The sequence below is a fragment of the Puntigrus tetrazona genome, chromosome 8 (genome assembly GCF_018831695.1).
Source record: "Puntigrus tetrazona isolate hp1 chromosome 8, ASM1883169v1, whole genome shotgun sequence".
In the NCBI taxonomy this organism is placed as follows: domain Eukaryota; kingdom Metazoa; phylum Chordata; class Actinopteri; order Cypriniformes; family Cyprinidae; genus Puntigrus; species Puntigrus tetrazona.
The window spans coordinates 5,465,444-5,487,607 of record NC_056706.1 but is presented as its reverse complement, the minus strand read 5'-3'; the positions used below and the strand labels follow the sequence as shown (position 1 = coordinate 5,487,607).

General features: G+C 35.0%; 2 protein-coding genes across 5 annotated transcripts in view; both read left to right on the top strand.

Annotated features, from left to right (window-relative positions):
- The window catches only part of pip5k1bb (phosphatidylinositol-4-phosphate 5-kinase, type I, beta b), a 34,731-nt gene extending 23,336 nt beyond the window's left edge, over window positions 1–11,395 (top strand). For 3 of the 4 annotated variants that reach the window (XM_043247692.1, XM_043247693.1, XM_043247694.1), the window contains 8 exons: window positions 2,616–2,809; window positions 3,094–3,177; window positions 3,321–3,369; window positions 3,480–3,564; window positions 4,559–4,714; window positions 6,520–6,655; window positions 9,027–9,135; window positions 10,451–11,395. In XM_043247692.1, the coding sequence (XP_043103627.1) occupies window positions 2,616–2,809; window positions 3,094–3,177; window positions 3,321–3,369; window positions 3,480–3,564; window positions 4,559–4,714; window positions 6,520–6,655; window positions 9,027–9,135; window positions 10,451–10,453 (816 nt within the window). In that variant the 3' untranslated portion in view covers window positions 10,454–11,395. The remainder of the gene's footprint in view (window positions 1–2,615; window positions 2,810–3,093; window positions 3,178–3,320; window positions 3,370–3,479; window positions 3,565–4,558; window positions 4,715–6,519; window positions 6,656–9,026; window positions 9,136–10,450) is intronic. The other variant, XR_006251650.1, reaches the window with a different exon arrangement.
- A 1,418-nt stretch (window positions 11,396–12,813) lies between these two features.
- Window positions 12,814–21,041, top strand: unc45b (unc-45 myosin chaperone B). The gene is made up of 20 exons (XM_043247275.1): window positions 12,814–13,086; window positions 13,804–13,974; window positions 14,057–14,093; window positions 14,233–14,408; window positions 14,485–14,574; window positions 14,695–14,862; window positions 15,659–15,824; window positions 15,938–16,108; window positions 16,487–16,658; window positions 16,745–17,045; window positions 17,136–17,230; window positions 18,040–18,181; window positions 18,308–18,448; window positions 18,651–18,778; window positions 19,080–19,146; window positions 19,234–19,347; window positions 19,530–19,645; window positions 20,012–20,129; window positions 20,212–20,367; window positions 20,511–21,041. Exons 1-20 carry the CDS (start codon window positions 12,940–12,942, stop codon window positions 20,772–20,774), a joined length of 2,940 nt encoding a protein of 979 aa, XP_043103210.1. The 5' UTR covers window positions 12,814–12,939; the 3' UTR covers window positions 20,775–21,041.
- The last annotated feature ends 1,123 nt before the right edge of the window (window positions 21,042–22,164 follow it).

Genomic DNA, 22,164 nt, shown 5'->3' with positions numbered 1-22,164 from the left:
TCATTTTAATGACCTGATTTTGACAATAAAGAACACTTTCATTACGCGGTATCTGACACGGGAAAAGTAATGACGCAGGTCTTTTTGGAGAGCTTTTTAAAATGGTGTTCCAGCAACTTCTTTCCGCTTACAAGAAGAAGAATATATTTTGACATTTTTTTGGCATATATCTGTATCTATATCTTGTTTCGAAAGAGTATGCCATCCTCAGTGTCTGTGGAAAGATTCAGTATATATACATGCACATACACACACACACACACACACACACACACACACACACACACATATATATATATATATATATATATATATATATACAGAAACACACAGAGAGAGAGTAATGGCAAATAATCACATCCAAAATAAAAGTTTTTGTTTAAATTATATATGTGTGTGTACTTTAGATTTATTATGTATAAATAAATGCACACATAAAAACAAACACATGTGCATAGAAGAATATTTCATGTTTACATAATAAATATATTTAAATATAATATAAATTATAGAAATAAATACACACACAAAATGATAACAATTTATAGTACATTATATACTATTATACTATTTTTAAAATAACCTCAAAAAGGTCTTCAAAAATGTTAAGATTTTTTATGAGCGATAAAAAATATTTTTTTTGGTTTTTAAATGTCAAGTGTACAAACAATAATAAAACCGAATGAGAAAATAAAACCTAGTGATTTCTGTGTTGGGTCACAGGAGGTCACATACCCCGTGTATACATACAATATGAACACAAGTGACACATTTTTTAACTGAACTCTTGTCTGACCAGTGACTGGGAAGAGAAACTACATCCTCCTTTGAGCTGACTCGATTGACGGCTGCAAAACAGGTGGTTTTAATAGTGATTTAACAGCAAGCCATTGTGGACCGCTGCCCTGAAGCCCAGGATGTTTTCTGTGGAAAGTGGAAAATACTTTACATAAGCATCTCAAAACAGGAAGAGCTTTCTCGTAACACATTTGTTTCCTTTTGTATTAGCGCACTTAGCCACATGTCATGTTTAGCCCATATTTTTGTTATATTTTGTTAAGGGCTCGTGAGGAATAAAACAAGCTTGATGTACTAAGAACATACAGTCCAACTTCCAGAGCTCAAAACTTCCTCTCCAGTTCAAAAAGGCCCAAAATGGCTTGTTTTGTTCTGATTTGAGACAAAAGAAAATATTGGAGTACATGATCATTCGCAACAACACGTATTCAGTCGAAAACCTAATGTAAACAACACTGAAAAACTAACTCTAAAGTTGCTAGTAAATTTCCTTAGTTGAATTAAACATGTTGAAATTTACCTTACTTCGATGTTCTCATTCAATTATAAACCTTTAAAGTTTAAAAAATATATATTTCAGTGAGCTTCGTCTTATTAAAGAGTGTTTTTCACAATGGTTTTCACTATATTTTTTGTAAATGCATGCTTTTTAGTGCTCAGGCCTACTTAGGCTTTTATAAAAAAAAATGTTAATCTGTTACTCCACCCCCAAAAAAAAGTCGACGGGTTAACCTTTGACCCTGTGACTTCATGTTGCCTTCCCCTGCCGCCAATGCTGGGTTTTACTGCGACCTAGTTGAGGGTTCATTTGGAGTCTTTTAGGCGTTCCTGACGGGATGCAAAACAGGGATGTTGTGTATCCTTATTCAAATACTGTTCATTTGAATATGAAGGGTACGAGGGGAACAAGAGCCTCATGCAAAAGTGAAATATACTGGTTCACGGTTACAGCTTTTACCTGATTGTTTGAGTTTGTTTCATTTAAAGCCAAAAAGTAAATGATGTGCAGGCTTGGAAGTGTGTCATGGGGATATATGGTATTCCTTTAACACTAACAGCTAGAAGCGCACATCTGTGCTCTCTGTGGTTGGTTTCTTGGGAATTTTTAACATGTAATCATCGCTGAGATCTTTTGTCTGGTGACCTATTGATGACTAATGTCTGTTTAAAGCCTGTTTATAGTTTCTTACCACCGATAAACAAATGGCTTTTCCTTTTGATTCATTTATGAAGATGCTGTGCAGACTTTCCCTGGTCTTAATTTCACTTTTTTTTGGATCTTAAAATTCTTAAATGAAGATACACTTGCTTGAGAAGCAAAATTTCCCAATATGTAAAATCTTGATTTTTGAAGAAAATTCAAAGTAAGTTGTTGTTTTTTTTTCGCTTAAAACTAAATATTTCAATGAGGTAAGAAAAATAAATGTACTTTGAAGGAAAACAAGGTCATTGATCTTGGCCCACTCACAGATTTTATTTCTTGTTTTAAGCATAAACTTATTTGCTTTTTTGCTCATACTTTTTTTGGGGGAATATATATATATATATATATATATATATATATATATATATATATATATATATATATATATATATATATATATGCCCTATACCCTTAAATATTAACTAAGCAAAGAAGAGTTTTATAGAATGAGGGTTACGATCCTGACACAGAGAAAAAGCAGTAACAGTACTGTGGCCAAAGACTAGATACATTGTACATTCATCAGAAGGGTTTTGGCTGTGGCCAAATATTACAAATATTGTAATATTGTGTGTGAGATTCATGGTTAAATGTTGTGTTGTATATCACACAGGTTCTGGAGAGTTTTAAGATCATGGACTACAGTCTGCTCTTGGGGGTGCATGTTTTGGACCAGAGTCACAGAGAAGGAGACGTCAACATTGTGGACGGGAAGAGGACCGTGGGACAGAAAGTTCTTTACTCCACCGCCTTGGAGTCTATTCAGGGAGACGGCAAAGCAGCTGAGGCTTTGACTACCGATGACACGTGAGTCCCTGTTTGTTTATATTCAAAATGTGTGTGTTGTTACACAGATTATGCACAACAGATTAATATATATATATATATATATATATATATATATATACATATACATTACTAAAATTATGTGAGAGTGTGTGTGTAAAATATATATATATATATATATATATATATATATATATATATATATATATATATATATCATATTCATTTTTGTGTGAAATGGCTTGTCTTGACCTTTGCAATTATTAAGTTTATTTACAGTAAATACAATGTTTCCTTTTACACAGAATGGGAGGAATTCCCGCAAAAACACACAGGGATGAAAAACTGCTTATTTTTCTAGGCATTATTGACATCTTGCAGTCTTACAGGTAAGCAGGGTGTCAGTTTACCTCAAACCCGAGAGCGCAAATGTCATGTTACACACCAGCTTACAGCATATTAGCTTATTGCACCGCCTTTAAATAAACTCCCTCATCCCTGACAAGATCTCTCGCTCTCATTTCCCACCAAGATTCATTAAGAAGCTGGAGCACTCCTGGAAGGCACTCGTCTATGATGGTGTAAGTCTATATGTCTCTCCGCTCTCTTCGTTTATGAATAGACTATTCATACCGCTGAGGGAATTAAAGACGCTTCCTGGTTTAATTGTCTTGTATTCTCTTTCTCCTAGGATACGGTGTCTGTGCACAGACCGAGTTTCTATGCAAACAGATTTCTCAAGTTCATGAGCTCCAGAGTATTCAGAAAGATTCAGCGTAAGTCAACAACGCGTGCATATTAATTCATTATGCAAGTATTACATAATCACAATGGGATACATTTTGAATGTTAAACGTTATAATGGTACAACTTGCATCTGCAAAATTTATATTTTATAAATGTGAAAACACTGCACAAAAAGGTCTCATTTGTTAACATCAGTTAATGCATTAGTTAACAAACTATAAGCATTATAATTTTGGGAAAATCTTTTAAAAATAATAATACAAGTACAGTTGTTATTTTCATGTTTATAGTGCATGAAATAATTTAAAGACTACTAAATGTTGTAGAAATATTGTTTGCTGTTAGTTAATGTTAACTAGTGTAGCTAATTATTATTAATAAATGAAACCTAATAGGTAAACGTTACCAGTTAATAATAGTTTAATTTAAATTTGTACATTTAATTGCATATATCTGAGAATATGAATATGAATAAGAATTTAAATCAAACGAAAAGACAATGCCACAGTTACTAGGATATTCTGGATTATTTTCTATGATAATCTGCCCTCTAGATTAAAACCAAGACAAAGAGGTGCATTGCAAGCTGTGGTATTATAATTAGAATTTTTCTAATTAATAGTTGGAGAAAGATAATTATGATAAATGAAACCTCCTGTAAGTGACAAAACATATATGAACTGAGGTTGCATCAAATATTCTTACACAAGCGTCATTTAATTGCATTACTAAGAATATTTTGAAACAGCATTACACCATCAGAACTTCTCCTTTCTTTTTTTACAACCTAACAAAAGTCAGGAACTGTAATTCATCCCGGTAATCAGATTTTCATAAGCCAAATTAAAATAGCAGAATGCAGATTTATTTTTATCCTTTGTAATAAAGTTAGACAGCAGTCCAAGATTTCATTTCACGGTCTAATTGTCTGCTGCCAGGTAACAGTTAGGGGGGAGTTACATCATTATATTTTCAGTTCATTTAGGACAGTGTCCATAATTAGTCTCTTTGTCGCAAATCCAGCAAATCGCTTCTCCCCGAGCAAGAGGGCGAGGAACTCCATATCGGCTCTCAAGTGCTCTTCTCAAGAGGTGCTGTCCTCACAGAAGGAGGAGAAGGCCGAGGAAAGGACGGACAGACTTGGAGGAGCCCGGAGTCTTGCTAGTCTGGATGGACAAGGTGGGCGGCACCTTCTACATGAAAACCGTTCACAGGGCTAGAGGGCTTTTTGCGTTTTTAAAAATGTATTGTAACTAACATAATTATGCATTTTAAGTTTTCACATTGCACGTATGAGTTGCTTCTGCTGAACACAAAAGAAGACATTTTGGAAAATGTTAGTTATACTGGCCAAAGTTACTTAAAAATACTGAAGGTGTGTCCCAAATTGCGCACTTCAAAGAAAAAGTGCACTTTAAATACCGGGATAATGCCCTTAAATAACCAAAAAAGTGTGGAATGTTGAACAATTATATCATGAAGGGGGAGGGGCTATCAGACTTAAATATTAATGGTTAAATAAACACATAAAATTCATACACTTTACGGTCGATATAGTCTATAGTGTGTCATTTGGCACGCGGTTTATGAAAGTCAGGCTACATTTCCATAAGTGTGTTTTCATTTTAAAGCACAAACGCTTTAGAATAGGTAACACTTGTTAACAAGGACTTTTAAATAAATTATTATTTTGCTGCTTAATAATAATTAATAAGGTAGTTGTTTTAAGTTTAGTATTAGGGATGTAGAATAAGGCATTAATATGTGCTAATAATAATATGCTAATAAGCATGCATTCCATCTAAATAATACGGCATCTACATTTACGTATGTTTGGTGGTACCTGCGTGAATGGTCATGTGACGTGTGTTTTTGGTTGTGTAGTGTAGATTAGAATCAGAAGAACGCCACTTAAAAGCAGATACGATTATAAACAGGGCCTCAGTCAACCATCATCCATGAGTTGTTTGGTTACAGGCATTCTTTAAATATCTAGTGTTTTGTGACGAGTGGCGGGTGAGGAATTAATGACAGAAGTCAACTATCACTTTAATGTTTTTATTTGCATATCAATGAGGTTGGGCTGGGCAGGGTTAAAAATGGCATTAGCCTGGGGTTAAAAAGATACCTTGGGTTAAGTGCGGTGTGCTATCACTAAAGACAAATGGGGACATTTACTTGCAAAGATCAGTTCTGTCGCTGCTGACAGATGCAAACAGGAAGTGTCTGCTGTTTTATTTTGTGCAATATCTTATGGAAAAACCCTGAAAAATGAGCTGCCATCCGAGACTGTCTTTTTTTTATTTTTTCCAGACAGTCATGTCGCATTTAATACCTGAAGACAAACCTCGGTGGCAGAAGTTACTCAGTGTCCGTGCTTTTGACTTTTTGCACTGCTATATTAGTCATCGGCTCAGAGCCGCTGCTGGGAATGAATATATAATAAAAAAAGTGATATCTTACCTTTCGAAAGATTGGGGTTGGTATGTTTTTTGTTTTGTTTTTTACTCCGCAAGGATACATACGATTTATCAAAAGTGACAGTAAAGACATTCGCGATGGTACAAATGATTTAAGTTTTAAAGAAATGCTTGAAATGCTTTTGAACTTTCAAAGAATCCTGAAAAAAATCACGATTTCTACAAAAATATCACGCATCACTCTTGTCTCCGCTGATAATAATGACACTAATACATTTTCTTAAACACCAAATCAGCTTTTTCTGAAGGATCATGTAACACTAAAGAATGGAGTAATAATGCTGATAATTCATAGGAATAAATTACATTTTTAAATATATTCAAGTGTAAAATGGTTGTTTTAAACTGTATTTAAAAACTATTTACCGCATTAAATAAAACTTATTACAAAAACAGCAGTATTTTGCACACTCCAAACTTTTAAATGGTTGTCTAGTTGTACTGTACATTTGTTCGTTTGCTCCCAGTCACTTCATTTGATGTTTTTGTCATCTCATACCACAGTGTTCTGGTCCTATTCCCGTCCTGACCTGGTCCCTCAGGCTCCTTACCCGTATGAAGCCTCTTCCTTGAACCACACCCTCTCCCCGCCCACTATTTACGTCACAGATCGGTACCGGGAGGCCAAATCAAACGAAAGGTGACGCCTCACATCTCACAAACCTTCAGCTCCATCAACCCAACACACACCTGTTACCTTCTCACATCTCCACTTCTCTTCCTGAAAAAGGCAGTTCAACTAAAATATGAAAAAAAACATAATGAATAGGGACTAAGGCTTTTTAGGCTTCAGAAGGTAAAAGGTAAAAATAACCGTGCGACTCGTGCATCATATGATTTTGAACTTTATGAGATGAGTGGACTCATGAAGCAGATTACTTCAATTAATAAATCAATTATTCAGAGCGGTTTTGTGAAGGCAATCGATTGATTCTGACTCAAAAGAATGATAGAGACACAAATCCAGCTTCTTCTCTCATTAACACATCAGAGAAAGGAAGATGCCTTTTTTTTTCAGTTTGATTTCAGTTTTCGTGGTTTTATGGTTCAGGTTTATGGTACGTTGGAGTCCTTTTTTAAGCCTAAAACCCTTAATTTAACTCTAATTTCATGTAACATTTTCTAAACCTTTTTGTGTTTCTCTAAAGAAAGTGAAACGGGTTAGAAATGGCATGAGGGTTGAGCAAATAATGACAGATTGGTTCAGATTGGTTCATTCAGAGTGATTTTGAACTGAATCAACTGATGCATTGCAGATCTAGTTCAAAAGAATCATTCTTTCACAAATCAAACTTATCTTATGGAGACACATACCAAGGACAGCTAAATATCATTATTTTGATACTTCAAAATTGCGTTCCACTAAATAAAAAAAGTAAAGTGTGATGGGAACAACATGAGGGTTGAGTAAATAATGACAAACCAGACCAGTTCAAATCGTTAATGAGTCATTCACAGCGATTGTTTATTGGCTCACTTAATACATCCTTCACAAATCCAACTTTGCCATTTATTTCATGGAAATACACACCAAAGAGAGCTAGATATAATGTTTTTTTTTTTGTCATTTGATTCGTGTTTCGAGTTAAATAGTCCTTTCTGAAAACTGAAAACCTTGATTTATTGCAATTGCATGAAAAAAGAACAACAAATACTTCAAAATCCTTTTGTGTTCCATTAAAGAAAGAGTCAGGAATGACAGGAGGGTTGAGTAAATAACGTCAAATGTTTGGGTTTTGTATTCCTTTAAGTAACCAAGTCACTCGAATACAGTCAAACAATAGCACAATGTAACGCTTGGAGATCGATTTCTTACATCCTGCTTCAGCGTCAGCAGATGACCAGGTCCCGTCATGCTACGCTTGTTCTGCTGCTGGATTCTTTGTGTTTGTTTCTCACTGATCTCCTCACCTTTGACACACACCTGTTTTAAGAGGAATTCCTGTGAAAAGACCTCATAAATATTTCACCTGCTTGCTAAGGACGAATATAATAGCGGTATTGTTTTATGACACACAATACTACAAAAAGGGCCATTCGGTGCTCCTCAGAAAGTTCATAGAAATTAGTCGGATTCTATCTTGTCGACTTAATCAACATAATGGGTTAATTCGAGGTGGTTGCCGAGGTAAATATAAGGTAAATGTTAGGGATTTACAATGTTTCAGATGCTAAGTTTGGGCTCTGAAAGATGTTTTTTTGCTCACTAAGGTTGCATTTATCTGATTAAAAACACAGATACCTGTAATAAAAAGTTAAATATTATTATCATTTAAAGCATCTATATGTAGTTTGAATGTATGTTGAAATGCAATTTATTTCTGCGATGCAAAGCTGTATTTTCAGCATCATTACGCTTGTCTTCAGTGTCACATGATCTCTGGGAAATCGTGCTCATTTGCTTCTCGAGAATCAGTGTTGAAAACAGCTTAATATTTTTAGGGAAAATCTTTAACGAATGGAACGCTAAAAAAAGAACGGTATTTATTTGAACGTCATAAATGTCTTTACTGCCACTTTGGACCAATTTAATGCTTTCTTGTCAAATTTAAACTATTTATTTATTTTACCTCCGGCAGTCAAAGCGTTTGAGGAAGTCCAGGGTGAGCCTTTGTTAATGAACACCCTCAGTGTCTGAAAAGTGTCACATGCTCAAAGTGCTTTATGTTCATGAGGTGAACAAGGGTCTGGTTGCCATGGCAGCAATAACTCAAGAGATTATTACAGGCAATAAAAACATAAGCGCATTCCAGAGTGGATATAGATGGCCGGCGCTCATCTGAAACATGTCACGGTAATGATGAGAAATATCACAGCTTAAATGCGTTCTGTCCTGGTCTCCCTCACACACGGACACACACACACACACACACACATTCACTCGGTGGCATTATATATGAGGCCACCAGCTTTGCTCAATATTCATCTGTCATGTTTTGAGGACTCTTAATTTGTCCTTGAGCTTCTTCGGGCTGTTCTTCTGACTCACTGCTGCTGCTGTTTCCTTTCAGATGTGCCTGCTCAACTTTTACTTTGGAGGACAGCGCCATCTGTCTGACATCGGAGCAAAGCACTATGGACATAGACAGAGACGACGACTCAGTGCTTGACGTCTACTTTGTGAGTTTGTGCAGTATCTTGAGGAATCTGTGGATCTTAGTCGGGGTCGTATAGAAAATGAAGATGTGAGGAACAGAAGTACAATACGTTCAATAGGTCGTACTGTCCTGTGCTTTCTGCAAAGATTTTTCAGTGTTTCATTGACTTTATTATCAATACCAAGGAACACTGTACTTTTATCCCTCACTATCTTATTTTCACTCACATTAAATTAAATATGATTCCTACCCTGCGTAAGATATTTTGGATCTGCAGTGGAATTGTCTGAAATTATCAAAATATCTGTTATTAGGAATAGTTGGTTCTGATTGGTCCTTTGCTGTATAACTATTATCATAGCATGCAATATTTTGTATAATACCAATAAACATTAATGAACAGGACCAGTTATAATCCATTTTGTAATTAGTATTTATTTATATACATATATATATATATATATATATATATAAATAAGACATGTTATTAATATGTTATTATATTTTAATTCTTATTATTTATTATTAGAAATGTAAATGTATAAATATCAGATATATTAAAATTCCAAGTTATTATATATATATATATATATATATAAACTTTAATATTATTATAGAATTATATTAACTTAATATTTAACTTTAAATATTTAAAAACACACATATTATTATATATTTATTTATTTACATATAAATATTCAGTATTAAATTCAAGAAAAAATACTATATATTTTTTTTCTTGAATTTAATATTGAATATTTATAAATTATATGTAATATAATAACAAACACATGTATATATTTACATATATATATTACATACATATAGATTATTTTAGATTTTTAATACTAATGTTAAATTTGAATCCTCATATTATTATACATGTAAATGTAAAGATAATAAAAATATATATCATCTATGAATAAAATATTATATTCCAAGTTACTTTTGTTACAAAGATTTATTATTAGTTTTACCTGTAACACGTTATTCTATTTTTATTATAAAAAACGTTTTAGAATTATAACTTGTAATATTATCCCTGATTTTTATTAATATTTGCCATTACGTTTTGAAAGCTAAGAAAGGTATAAGGTTAGTCAGTCAGTATTACAACTTTTAAAAACTGTATTAATATAAAACATAACATTTTATATAACACCATGCAATTAAATGAAAGTAATAAAAATAATAACCTTTGCAATATAATATAAAATATATAAGCATATGCTATTTTATAATAATGTGAAATTATATAATCTAATGCTAAATTATTTTATATATATGAGAAAGAGAGAGAACGAGAACGTTGATCGAATTGTTGATCTCTTTTCTAGTAAGGAGCAAAATGAGATGATGTTCATCTCTACCCTCCCCATCACCTGCTTCTGTAGTCCTCTGGATCCTCATGTGCCGAGAGCGCCACCTGCTGCCAAACAAAGAAAACATTCGCCAATACGACATCTGTTCATCGGATCCTTGGACGTTTTCTTGGGACAGTTTGGAGGGAATGTGGCTACTACAAGAGCCCGGATTCGCGGACATCCGTTACCAAATGCTGATCGTGCTTTTGCAGCACTTCCATTACAGGCAGCTCTGGGATCAGACTGAAGCCAGATGTCGCGTCATTCGTCGTTTTGTAAACATGCAATAATTACGCTCCTTTGATATGCAAAGATGGTTTATAACTGCTATCTTCTTTACCTCTTAAAGGATCTAGTCTTTAGTGGCCTAGATGCAAACGCTTGCCGATCCAAACTCTAGGTAACAGAGCTGTTCAGATATTTTTAAATGTGCAATTTTCATACGTTATACGAGTGTGGGTTATCGTAGTTCTCCTCACTGGGGTGATGATCCTGATCCCTTTCTTTCCAAGCAAACACAGTTTCTAGGAAACATCAGATGTGTGACTGTAGCTCTCAGACATCTCTTATGATCGCAAATGTGTCATGTACTGTAAATGTAGGAGTTTCTTTCACTGTGCAACATGCTCGGATTTACGCTGGTACATCAGCTCCTGATAATCAAGAGTTGGATTTGCATCAGCCGTGCATCCTTTACGTATATCCAGATGCTAGAAGAATGTTTTTATGTGCTAAAATGCAGTCTTTCGTGTGTCACATTCTCTCAGGAGATCCTAGAGGCGTCCAAACGATTGCTTGATGGTAGATGCTAGCGCGCTTCTGATTTCAAACGCCATGTCAGAACTGTCTTTTGAATATTATTATTGCACCTTTGTTTGTTTTGAGGCCATAATTTATTAAATCATTATTATAAATTAACTTTGTGTTGGTCTGAATCGCGACATGCATTTGCGAACGAGTGTCCATTTTATTTTAGTATATTTGCATGTATTTCTCTTCTGTTCAATTGTGTTACGTACAGTATGGACTAACATTCAAATGTTTGGAGTCTTTTGGAGTTTTTTAAAGAATTTTTGTGCTCACCGACGCTGTAATCATTTGAACAAAAATACTGAAATATCATATTATGTAATCATATCATTCTTAAATGACAGTTTGAATATATTTTGAAATGAAATGAACAATGATGATGGCAAAGATACATTTTTCAGCGGCCATTACACCATTATTTACATTATTTGATGAATATTTCAAAAGAAAGGTTTATTTAAAATATATTTTGTAAATATGTCTCCAGTGCCACTTTTTATTTCAGCGTCTTTTCTGAGGTAAAATATTTTTTTAATTAGTTTTCAAAGAAATGTGTAATGCATGCTAAATTACTACAAATTTTATTATGATAATGTTAGACTTGCTTACTTTGCTTGGATAAAATTGTATTGTATATGTAATTGTAAAGCTCTTTTACAGTTATAACGGACAAAGTGCTTTACACAGCATACATTTATGAAAGCTATACATGAAGCAAAAAAAGTACACAAAGACATTGCAAAACACTAAAAGCACATCTATGCAGGTATGTTTTCAATTGATATTTTGCAGTGCAAAGTATTATTTAGTATATTTAGACCTCATCTGTCATCACTTTTTCATGTATACTTAAGGGGGAAAATGATGGTGAAACAGAAATTGCTAGTAAATTTCCCTAATTCCCAAATATTGCATACAAAGCAATGGCAAGCAACACTGAATTTAAACTAAACATTAATTAGTAACATTAGTAATCTTCATTTACAATACGGAAAACCATTTACAATAACATTGCCATGCTATATGCTATATTGCTATGCTTGAATATATTGGCCAAAAAAAAAAAATTCTTCCTGTGTTTTTTTCCTTTCATTGGATTAAAAAATACAACTTTATTGAACAACATTCGATGTGATATTAATTATAAAATCCAATAAAATAGCACTAATAAGTAGTAGTACTGTGGTAGCATCAGGATGTCTCGACCCAATGTAAACATAACCACAATGGTGTCAGTCCGCGGGGTGTTTTGTTATGATTCTAGCACCTTCACCCATCTCTATGCTATCTTCGAGAGCTTCTCCGTTCTAGAAAGTACGAGTCAGGTCTCCACCGCGCCAGCTGTCGGGGCACACACCTCCTCTCCCCCTCCCACCGGTCAGCTCCGGACATTTGCTACTGATTTCTCAGCTGTCATACCTTCTCCCTAAATAGACCGTATCAGAGACGCGCCATTGCGCTGAAATAAGGGGTGTGCGCCTATCTGAAAACTCTACCGGATCTACTACGAGAGGAATGAGCGAGCAGCGTGAAGTGGAAGAGCGATGAAACGTAAAAGGTGTAACGCCGGGTTGACTTTAGTAGATGCATAACACGTTGGCACGAACAGGTGGGGGGCGACGAAGACCCCGCCAGCCCTCAGAACGAAATGGATGCATCCGTTATCCTGGTATGTCCCCCCCAATGTGCAAGAGATATATATAAGTGACTCTTGGGGGGCCGTAACTACTGATAAACCCAAACGACGAGAAACTGCACGCAGGACAGACTTTCCTGAACCAGAATCGACTTCAGTGACGGTACGCTACTTTTATTACACTTGTTTTTGAAGCTATAATCTATCTATAGTTATGGTGTTCAGTACGGGGAATATGTCTATAACGTATAGATAACAGAAATGGCCATCGACTGTGTTTAGGACCTCTTAAGTGGCCACATGTTGCCCAAATAAGGCACGAGGGTCAGAGGTAACATGTGCTTGACCATTTATAATAACACTGGAAAATTGGTAGCTAAAAAAGTATTCATGTTTAAATGTGCAGCGTTTTAATGTTTGATTGAAAGTTAGTAAAAAATGCACATTACAGGCAAGGACACTTTTAATGCCCTGGTCATTCATTGGAAAAAAATGTCCAAAAAACACTTTAATGTGTTTATTTTATTCAGTGTAGTGTTTCTTTTCTCATGCACTGAGCGAAAAATCTCTACTGCAAGAGTTTGATCATTTTATACATATTTAATTTACGAAAATCTGGCTGTTAACAGTATTTATGGAGTGATAAGAATCAACTTACGAAATCAACATAATAAAAAAGTATTTGAACCCTAGTTTTATTCAGTGTTCAAATGTATGAAATGTATGCAAATTAGTGCGTATTTAATTAAATATTGCCTTATTTGCTTTTTTAACTTTTAATCAAAATAAGTTTAAATGTAATTAATAAATTTCACCGCGCACAGGAAAGGGTTGCGTGTGAACAATATGTAACCTTTTAAACTGAAACATTCACTGTTAGATGGGAGAAATCGCAGATTCGGTTCAATTAAAGGACGAGGGCAACAAGCACTTCCAGGCTGGAGAAATCGACAAAGCCATTGAGTGCTACACTAAAGCCATTAAGTCCTGTAAAGACAAGAAAGCATTGGCAGTCATCTACAGGAACAGATCTGCCTGTTTCCTAAAAAAGGTAAAAATCGTTAACACATTACGAGCCTGTATAAAACATATCATATTTTTGCGTTAATCTGATTCAATGTCTTGTTTTCCAGGAAAATTACAACAATGCTGTATCTGATGCCTCTAAAGGTATGATAAACAAATTAATCATTCTTTTTTAAATATTTTTGGTTTGATTTCTGGTTTCAGGCTTCAGAATACCTTCAGAAACCAACGTTTTACCATTAATCCATTTTTAAAAAAATAGTGTTTTTCTGATAAATTTCAGCTATCGATGTGGATGCCGCCGACATTAAGGCTCTGTACAGAAGATGTCAAGCGCTCGAGAAGCTTGGCAAACTGGACATGGCCTTCAAGGACGTCCAGAGATGTGCGACCTTAGAGCCCAAAAACAAGACTTTCCTCGAGACCCTCAGAAGACTCGGAGCTGAGATCCAACAGAAGGTGACGATCGGTTCTGTCAAGATGCTCTTGAGTTCACATAATGTTTCTAAAGAGCTCATCGGATTTTCCCCCACAGCTGAAAACAACCTTCTCAACAGACTCCAGAGTACAGAACATGTTTGACATTCTGTTTTCGGATGAGTCAGATAAGGAAAAGCAAGAAAAGGTTTGAATCATTTTTTCCTTGTTCCCTTTTAGCTTAGAACAGCAGAGCAAAGGCTAAATTAATGATAAACGCTGTCACATATTTCTCATTACAACTGAACTTGTTTGTTGGGTTCATTAGGCTGCCAACAACCTGATTGTCCTGGCCAGGGAGGACGCGGGTGCGGAGAGAATCTTCCAGAACAACGGTGTGCCTTTACTCATGCAACTCATTGACACAGGAAAACCTGAGATGATCCTGGCTGCCATCCGAACCCTGTCAGGAATGTGCACAGGCCACAGAGCAAGGGTGAGTAAAACATCAAAAAATAACAGTAACATAAACATTTGCTAAACTTTTTTACCTGAAAATACTTTAAGATCCTCACAAAATTGCAGCAATTAAGACTTAATAAATATGCATATATATATATATATATATATATATATATATATATATATATATAGAGAGAGAGAGAGAGAGAGAGACTTGTTTTAAGAAAGTTTGTTATTATTATTATTGTAATTAATGTTTTTATGTTAATTTTATATTAAAATAAGAGTTCCCCCATTTTAAAGTACAAATCAAAAACCAATATGAGGAATTAAAAAGAAATTCTAAATGAATTTGCTTATTTTTGTGGATAAGAAAAATACTCAACGTATAAAGAATCTAGAAATGTGCTAATTTGTTATTCGTTGTTTGGACAAACTAAATAGAATAGAATAGAATAGAATTATTATTTTAAACACATTTTTCTTCAAAAACAAGGCAAGAATACTGAGTAAAATATATATGGTTGTTTGTGCAACAACGAATAATGATGACAATAAAAAAATAATATAGATATTACAGTAAGGCCACACAACAAAACTAATTTGTCAAAATACATTTTCTTATTTTTGGTGGATACACAAACATCCTTAAACCAACATATCCTCTGAACTTACTTATTAACAATATATTATAATATAGTATAGTATAACAAATATTCATATACTGTATTATATAAAAAATACACATTTTCCAGGTTATTTTTCGAAGTATTTGTGACCATTTAAAAACATTTGTTAATTTACGTTAATAATATGTTTGGGTTTTAAAGGCAACTGCCATCATTCACGTGGTGGGAATAAGCAAGCTGTGCAGCATCATGGCTGTAGATAATGAAGAGATCGCTCTGGCCACTGCAAACCTGTTCCAGTGCGTCTATGACTCCCTTTCCGGAGGAGACAAGAGAAATTACGGCAAAGAAGAGGCCCTTGTACTCGGTAAGAGAAGACATCTGAGCAGAGTAACATTACTGAAGATTGCCATAATTTAGCCCGATTGAGTGCAATTGAGTTAAAACTGCAAACTCATTTCTGATTTTCTTGACTGGCAGACTCCAGTAAGGACTTGAAAGATATTCTGCTTGCCTTGCTGGAAATGATCGCAAGCAAGAAGGTTTCTGGACATGGCCGAGACCAGGCTCTGAACCTCCTGACCAAGAATGTGCCAAGAAAAGACAAGAAGAACACGGATAACTCCAAAGGACTTTTCACCATTGACCATGGTACGCTATTCATCATTATAGCACGATAATAACATAATAACACTGGATAGCTGTGCATGTGCTTTTATGTATTTGAAGTATTCTAATTGAGCAACCGTGTGCTTAAGGATAACTATTTACATAAAACACACCCAAAACTAAAAAAAAAATTATAGCCTATGTTCTAATATAAATGTCATCTTAATATGATTATAAGGCCAACCAGAGAATCCATATGAATGGTAAATTCTGTATATAAATTAGTATGAAACATTTTGGTGAATAATGATTTGTTCATAAAAACATGTGCAAATTTCACATGAAAATTGCTAAGTTTGTGCTACTAGAAGCACGGCAGTTACATAATGTAATGTTTTTATGGAAATACCCCAAAAACAGGTCTGAAGAAGATTCTGAAGGTCTGCGGTCAGGTTCCAGACCTTCCGGATCAGTTGCAGTTGACTGAAAACACACAGCTGATTGCTAGCATTCTTCTCAACAAACTTTACGATGACATGCGCTGTGACCCTGAGAGAGATAACTTCAGAGATATCTGTGATGAATACATTAAGTAAGTTCCACTTTTACTACATAATGAAGATGGTATGTAAACGTACATGTCGAGTTAATACTTAATGGCGCTGATTTCCATAACAGGAGCAAGTTTGACCCCAACGACATGGACAAAAACATCCATGCCATCAATACTCTGTCAGGAATTCTTCAGGGGCCGTTCGATGTGGGCAACGCCCTAGCGGGTCGTCAGGGCGTTATGGAGATGATGGTGGCCCTCTGCGGATCCGAGCGTGAAGTGGACCAGTTGGTGGCGGTGGAGGCCCTCATTCACGCATCCACTAAAACCAGCAAAGCCTCTTTCTTCATCAGCAATGGAGTAACTCTGCTGAAGGACATGTACAAGAAAACCAAAAATGAGAAGATCAAGATCAGAGCCCTTGTGGTGAGCCGATGCGCTATTCAGGCTGTGCAGTGTTCATTCATTGTTAAACTAGGGCAGTTGTAAAATAACATATCCAATTTCTTTTCTTAGGGTCTGTGTAAACTGGGATCTGCTGGAGGAGATGATTACAGCATGAGGCAGTTTGCTGAGGGCTCCACAGAGAAACTGGCCAAGCAGTGCAGAAAGTGAGAACACCAGCTTTCCAGCTTTATTTGTAGAACCTAAAAAGTAACAGTAGTATATTTAAACATTTCAAAAGATCAATGGAACTTTCTATTCTTCAGAGAGTCAAGTGGGAAAAAATGTAGCACTGTTTCCACAAAAACATTAAGTAGCACAACAACATTGATAATAATAAGAAATGTTTATTAAACAGCAAATCAGCATATTAGATTGAAGAATGTGACTCGGAGTGAAAACCAGAGTAATGGCTGCTGAAAATTCACCTTTACATCAGGAAATTCAAATTCACAATATTACTGTTTAAACTGTATTTCCATGTGGAAAAAAGGCAGAGCATAAGAGACTTCGGTAACACTTTATTTTACGGTTACACCTATTAGTTGCTTATTAGCATGCACATTACTAGAATATTAGCTAATATAGTGCTAATTAAGCACATATTAATGCCTTATTCTACATGACCTTATTTTACATCTCTAATCCTACCTAATACCTAAACTTAACAACTACCTTACTAACTATTAAGAATTTATTGAAGGAAAAGTCATAGTTAATAGTTAAAAAATGTTACCTATTCTAAACTTTTACTGAGACTTTTTAAAAAATCAAACCATCTTCTAAACCTTTGAACGGTAGTATAGCATGCAACTTTTAGAACTCAAAACTATCTCTTCTCCCCAAAAAGACTACAATGGAAAACACTTTGTTCCTACTGTCAGAAACTCAAAAACATTAACAAATAATTACATTAATTATATTGTCAACGGTGCCTATTCAGCATTGCATTACAACTAGATGTGGTACATTCCAGGTGGCTCTGCAACCCTACACTTGATGTGCGTACAAGGAAATGGGCCGTTGAAGGTTTGGCTTACCTTACCAATGATGCTGACGTAAAAGATGACTTTGTTGAGGATGAAGCAGCCATGAGGGCCATGTTCGAACTTGCCAAGGTGTGTATTAAAAGATAAAAAGGCAGAATTTACTTAATCAATTGTGCAGACATTTTCACTCCATATGACTTTTTAGAGGTTTAACTATGAATGTACAATTGGAAATATATCATCTTTCTCTTCTAGTCAAAAGATAAAACCATCCTATATGCTGTCGCCTGCACCCTGATCAATTGCACCAACAGCTACGACAAGAAAGAGATCATTCCTGAGATGGTGCAGCTGGCCAAGTTCTCCAAACAACACGTCCCTGAGCAACACCCAAAGGTACTATACACAATCCTGTAATGTGGCAAATCAATCTTTAAAACTACAAATACTCCACATATTTTCTCAATAAACTCGTGGTTAATAAGTAAAGAAGAATGTTGTGCGACGTCAAACTGCAGGACACTGCTGTGCTGTCACTGCTTGAAATGTTATGCCGAAAGAGTTAATATACACATTTTTCATTTTTCTTGTGCTTTAGGATAAGAAGGACTTCATTGAAAGGCGAGTAAAGAGACTGTTGAAAGCTGGAGTCACATCAGCTCTCGCTGTCATGGTCAAAGCAGACAATTCTATTCTGACTGATCAGACCAAAGAGATGCTAGCAAGGTAAAACTCAAAAATGTGTCAAAATATGTTCTGATAAGATTAGCAGAAAACAAAGCTTGTTTCGCACTGTGAATTACAGACTTCATCAAATGAAACCATTGAAAGCCATAAGACATTTAGACAGCACAGTTAATAAAAAATTAATAAAAAATTAATTTTATTACATATTTTGGTATTACATTCTGTGTTTTTAAATCTATACCCTAATGCTAAAACCACCATTCAAATATCTAATATAGGCTGATGACCTGTTGTCTGTTATGCTGCTGAAGCTACTATCTTACTATTTTTGTTCACCCAGAGTGTTTCTTGCCTTGTCAGAAGATATTAAAGATCGTGGCACAATTGTAGCTCAAGGTGGAGGAAAGGTAAAAGACCACGGACCAAAACACAATCCCAGTAGATACTTCAGTAAATCCTTTGAAATTAAAAGTTGTCACTATTATGTGCTACAGGCTTTGCTACCATTAGCCCTGGAGGGAACTGACAAAGGAAAAATAAAGGCCTGCCATGCTCTGGCGAAGATAGCAGCTGTCTCCAACCCTGAAATGGCTTTCCCTGGTGAGAGGGTAAGATGACTTTTTACTTGTTTATCACTGTGATAGTTAGAAGAATAAGCAAAACATATTGTCAGGAGACAAAAATGGTCACGAAATGCTAAAATATGCATAGATATGCATGCATTGAATGTTTTTCAACATATAAAAATCGAATACCTAATTTTCCAATTTGCCTGTCCTTTCTATGACAGATCTATGAAGTTGTGCGACCACTGGTTTCCTTGCTAAACACAGAACGAGATGGTCTAGAAAACTACGAAGCGCTGCTGGGTCTTACAAATCTGGCTGCCTTGAACGACAAACTTCGGTAAGTGTCAATTGACGAGTGACGATTCAAAAATATGTTAGTTAGAGAGCTTGTTCTAAAACCCCCAATGTTAAATATCAAATGCTAATAATTTAGAAGAGGCAGAATTCAGAACCAAAATTAGCAGGTAAATCCAAAAACGACATGCTTTGAGGTCAACTAGACGTGAGAACAAAATGTGCGAATGATTGCAGCTAAAAACTAAAACAGGAAGTGACTTCCTCAGATGCCGTCAGGCTGAAGGAGGAACTGTAAATCACACTGCAAAGCAAAATTTAAAAAATCAGCTACATTTTTTAAATTTTATTTTGCTGCTGAATCTTTCTAGAAAAGCTCATCTTTATTCCTGAAAATCTTTATTTCCAGAGTGAAAATCCTAAAAGAAAAAGCTCTTCCAGAGATTGAGAACTACATGTTTGAGGATCACGATCAAATCAGACAAGCCGCCACAGAGTGCATGTGCAATCTGGTTTGCTGCAAAGAGGTATGAAATGACCGTTCAGAAGGCATTTTGCCGACCGAATGGTTTGCGTGGAAAAATGAACCAAATTCATTCATTTTAACAGGTTCAAGACAGGTATCTGGAAGACGGCAATGACAAACTCAAGCTTCTCGTCCTGCTCTGCGGTGAAGATGATGAGCTCCTTCAGAGGGCCGCTGCTGGAGCGCTGGCTATGCTCACAGCCGCACAGAAGAAGCTGGCTGTTAAAATAACTAAAGTGGTATGTATCATTAACAACGGTTGTCACTTCCATGTGATTCATTTTTCATCTGCTGATTTCCTAAGTACAATGTGGTTATCATATACTGATGACCAGATGACTGACTGTATTATTACGCTATTATTTTGTTTCGTCATCTACAGACTACGCAGTGGCTTGAGATCATGCAGAGATTGTGCATCCATGACAACCCCGAAATTCAGCACAGAGGTCTTGTGACTGTGTTTAATATGCTGGACGCTGATGAACAGCTAGCCAAGAAGCTCATTGAATGTGAATTGCTGGAAATCCTGACATATGTGGCAAAACTAGAGGATAACCCCAGGAAGCAGGATGCTATTAATGCTGCCCGTGCCTGCCTGTCTAGAGCCTTGGACAGTGGACTCATCAAACCGTTTTCAAATTAAACCGAAAACAATTCATTGTGACTTATGATTAGGCGAATAGAGAATGGTCTGCTTTCTGGGAAAGTGGAAGGACTGCAAACCATTTGCAATATGTGTTATTTTTTAAATTTCTACCAATAAGCATAGTTCTGTTTGTTAGATGATATGTTTGTGTGGCTGTTTCTTTGATCAGTGGAATTTGGTATTTATTTTACATGCTCATTTCATATTAATGTATTTGCACTTGTGACGTTTTGTTTCACAAATAAAAGTCTTTTTTTGGAGAAAGATGAATTGAATCTATTTCTTCATATTGACATGACTAAAGTTTACCCTATTTAATATATTTCTGCAAGTAAACAACTACTAAACATCAATTTTCAATGGAACTATTTATTCAACCTTATAAAACATTACAAGAATAAAACTTCAATTTTAGGTCCAAAATTTGTTTAAAAAAGCACTCCTTGTGCAAACAAAAATGTCACTGGATTGTTTCAATCAATGGCAAAATTAATGTATGGAAATGTAAACTGATATTTCCCGCTAACACGCTACAATAAATGGAAAACATTTTTTAGCTGGTAAAAATACTAGTTTTGGCCACTACTATATACATTTTCTGTCCAATTTGTTTTAAATGCATACAAAAATGTCATATATAAGATGTACCTCTCCTACATATGTACCAATGTAAATAAATATTTGTAATTTTTCTATACAATTTTGCTACTTTTGGTAAAATCCAAAGTAAAGGCAGGATCCTATAACATCCTATAACAAATAGCGAGAGACCCACAAAAGCATCAAGCTGGTTTGTAACTCTCTTTCAAATTTGAAAAAAAAAAAAAATCATTTTTTGTCTTGTATAAAGTTACCACATTTGGATGTCATGTGGTATAACTAAAAAAAAAAAGGTCACCTTTCATGGGTCATTTAGGTGACTAACTCTGTGCTTGTAAATTTTGACTGCATTTGAAAATATTTGGTGTGACCACTGCATAGTGTTCCAGATTCACAGTTTTTGTGCCTAAATATTTAATTGGTTTATATACAAAATATTTTAATATAATTTGAATTAGGTTTTATGCAATTTGGGCAGTTTGTTTAATCCTTGTGAGACAATATAAGAAAAATGCAATGCAAAAGATAATAATTTAGAGCATTAAATTTTAGTTTGGTAACCATGCATTTCTTAGGAATTTATTATATATTTATTAATAGCTATTCTAATCAAATTAATCTAAAAGTCAATTTATATACACACTATTTTTCTAGTTCAAATCCACCAAGGTTAGTCTATTTGACGTCTGCATTTACATCTACAAGACATATTATTTAGGTTTTCTGCTAATCTGCAATATGTCTTTTGGACATCTCCTTTTAGACGTCTATTAGATTTAGAATGTAT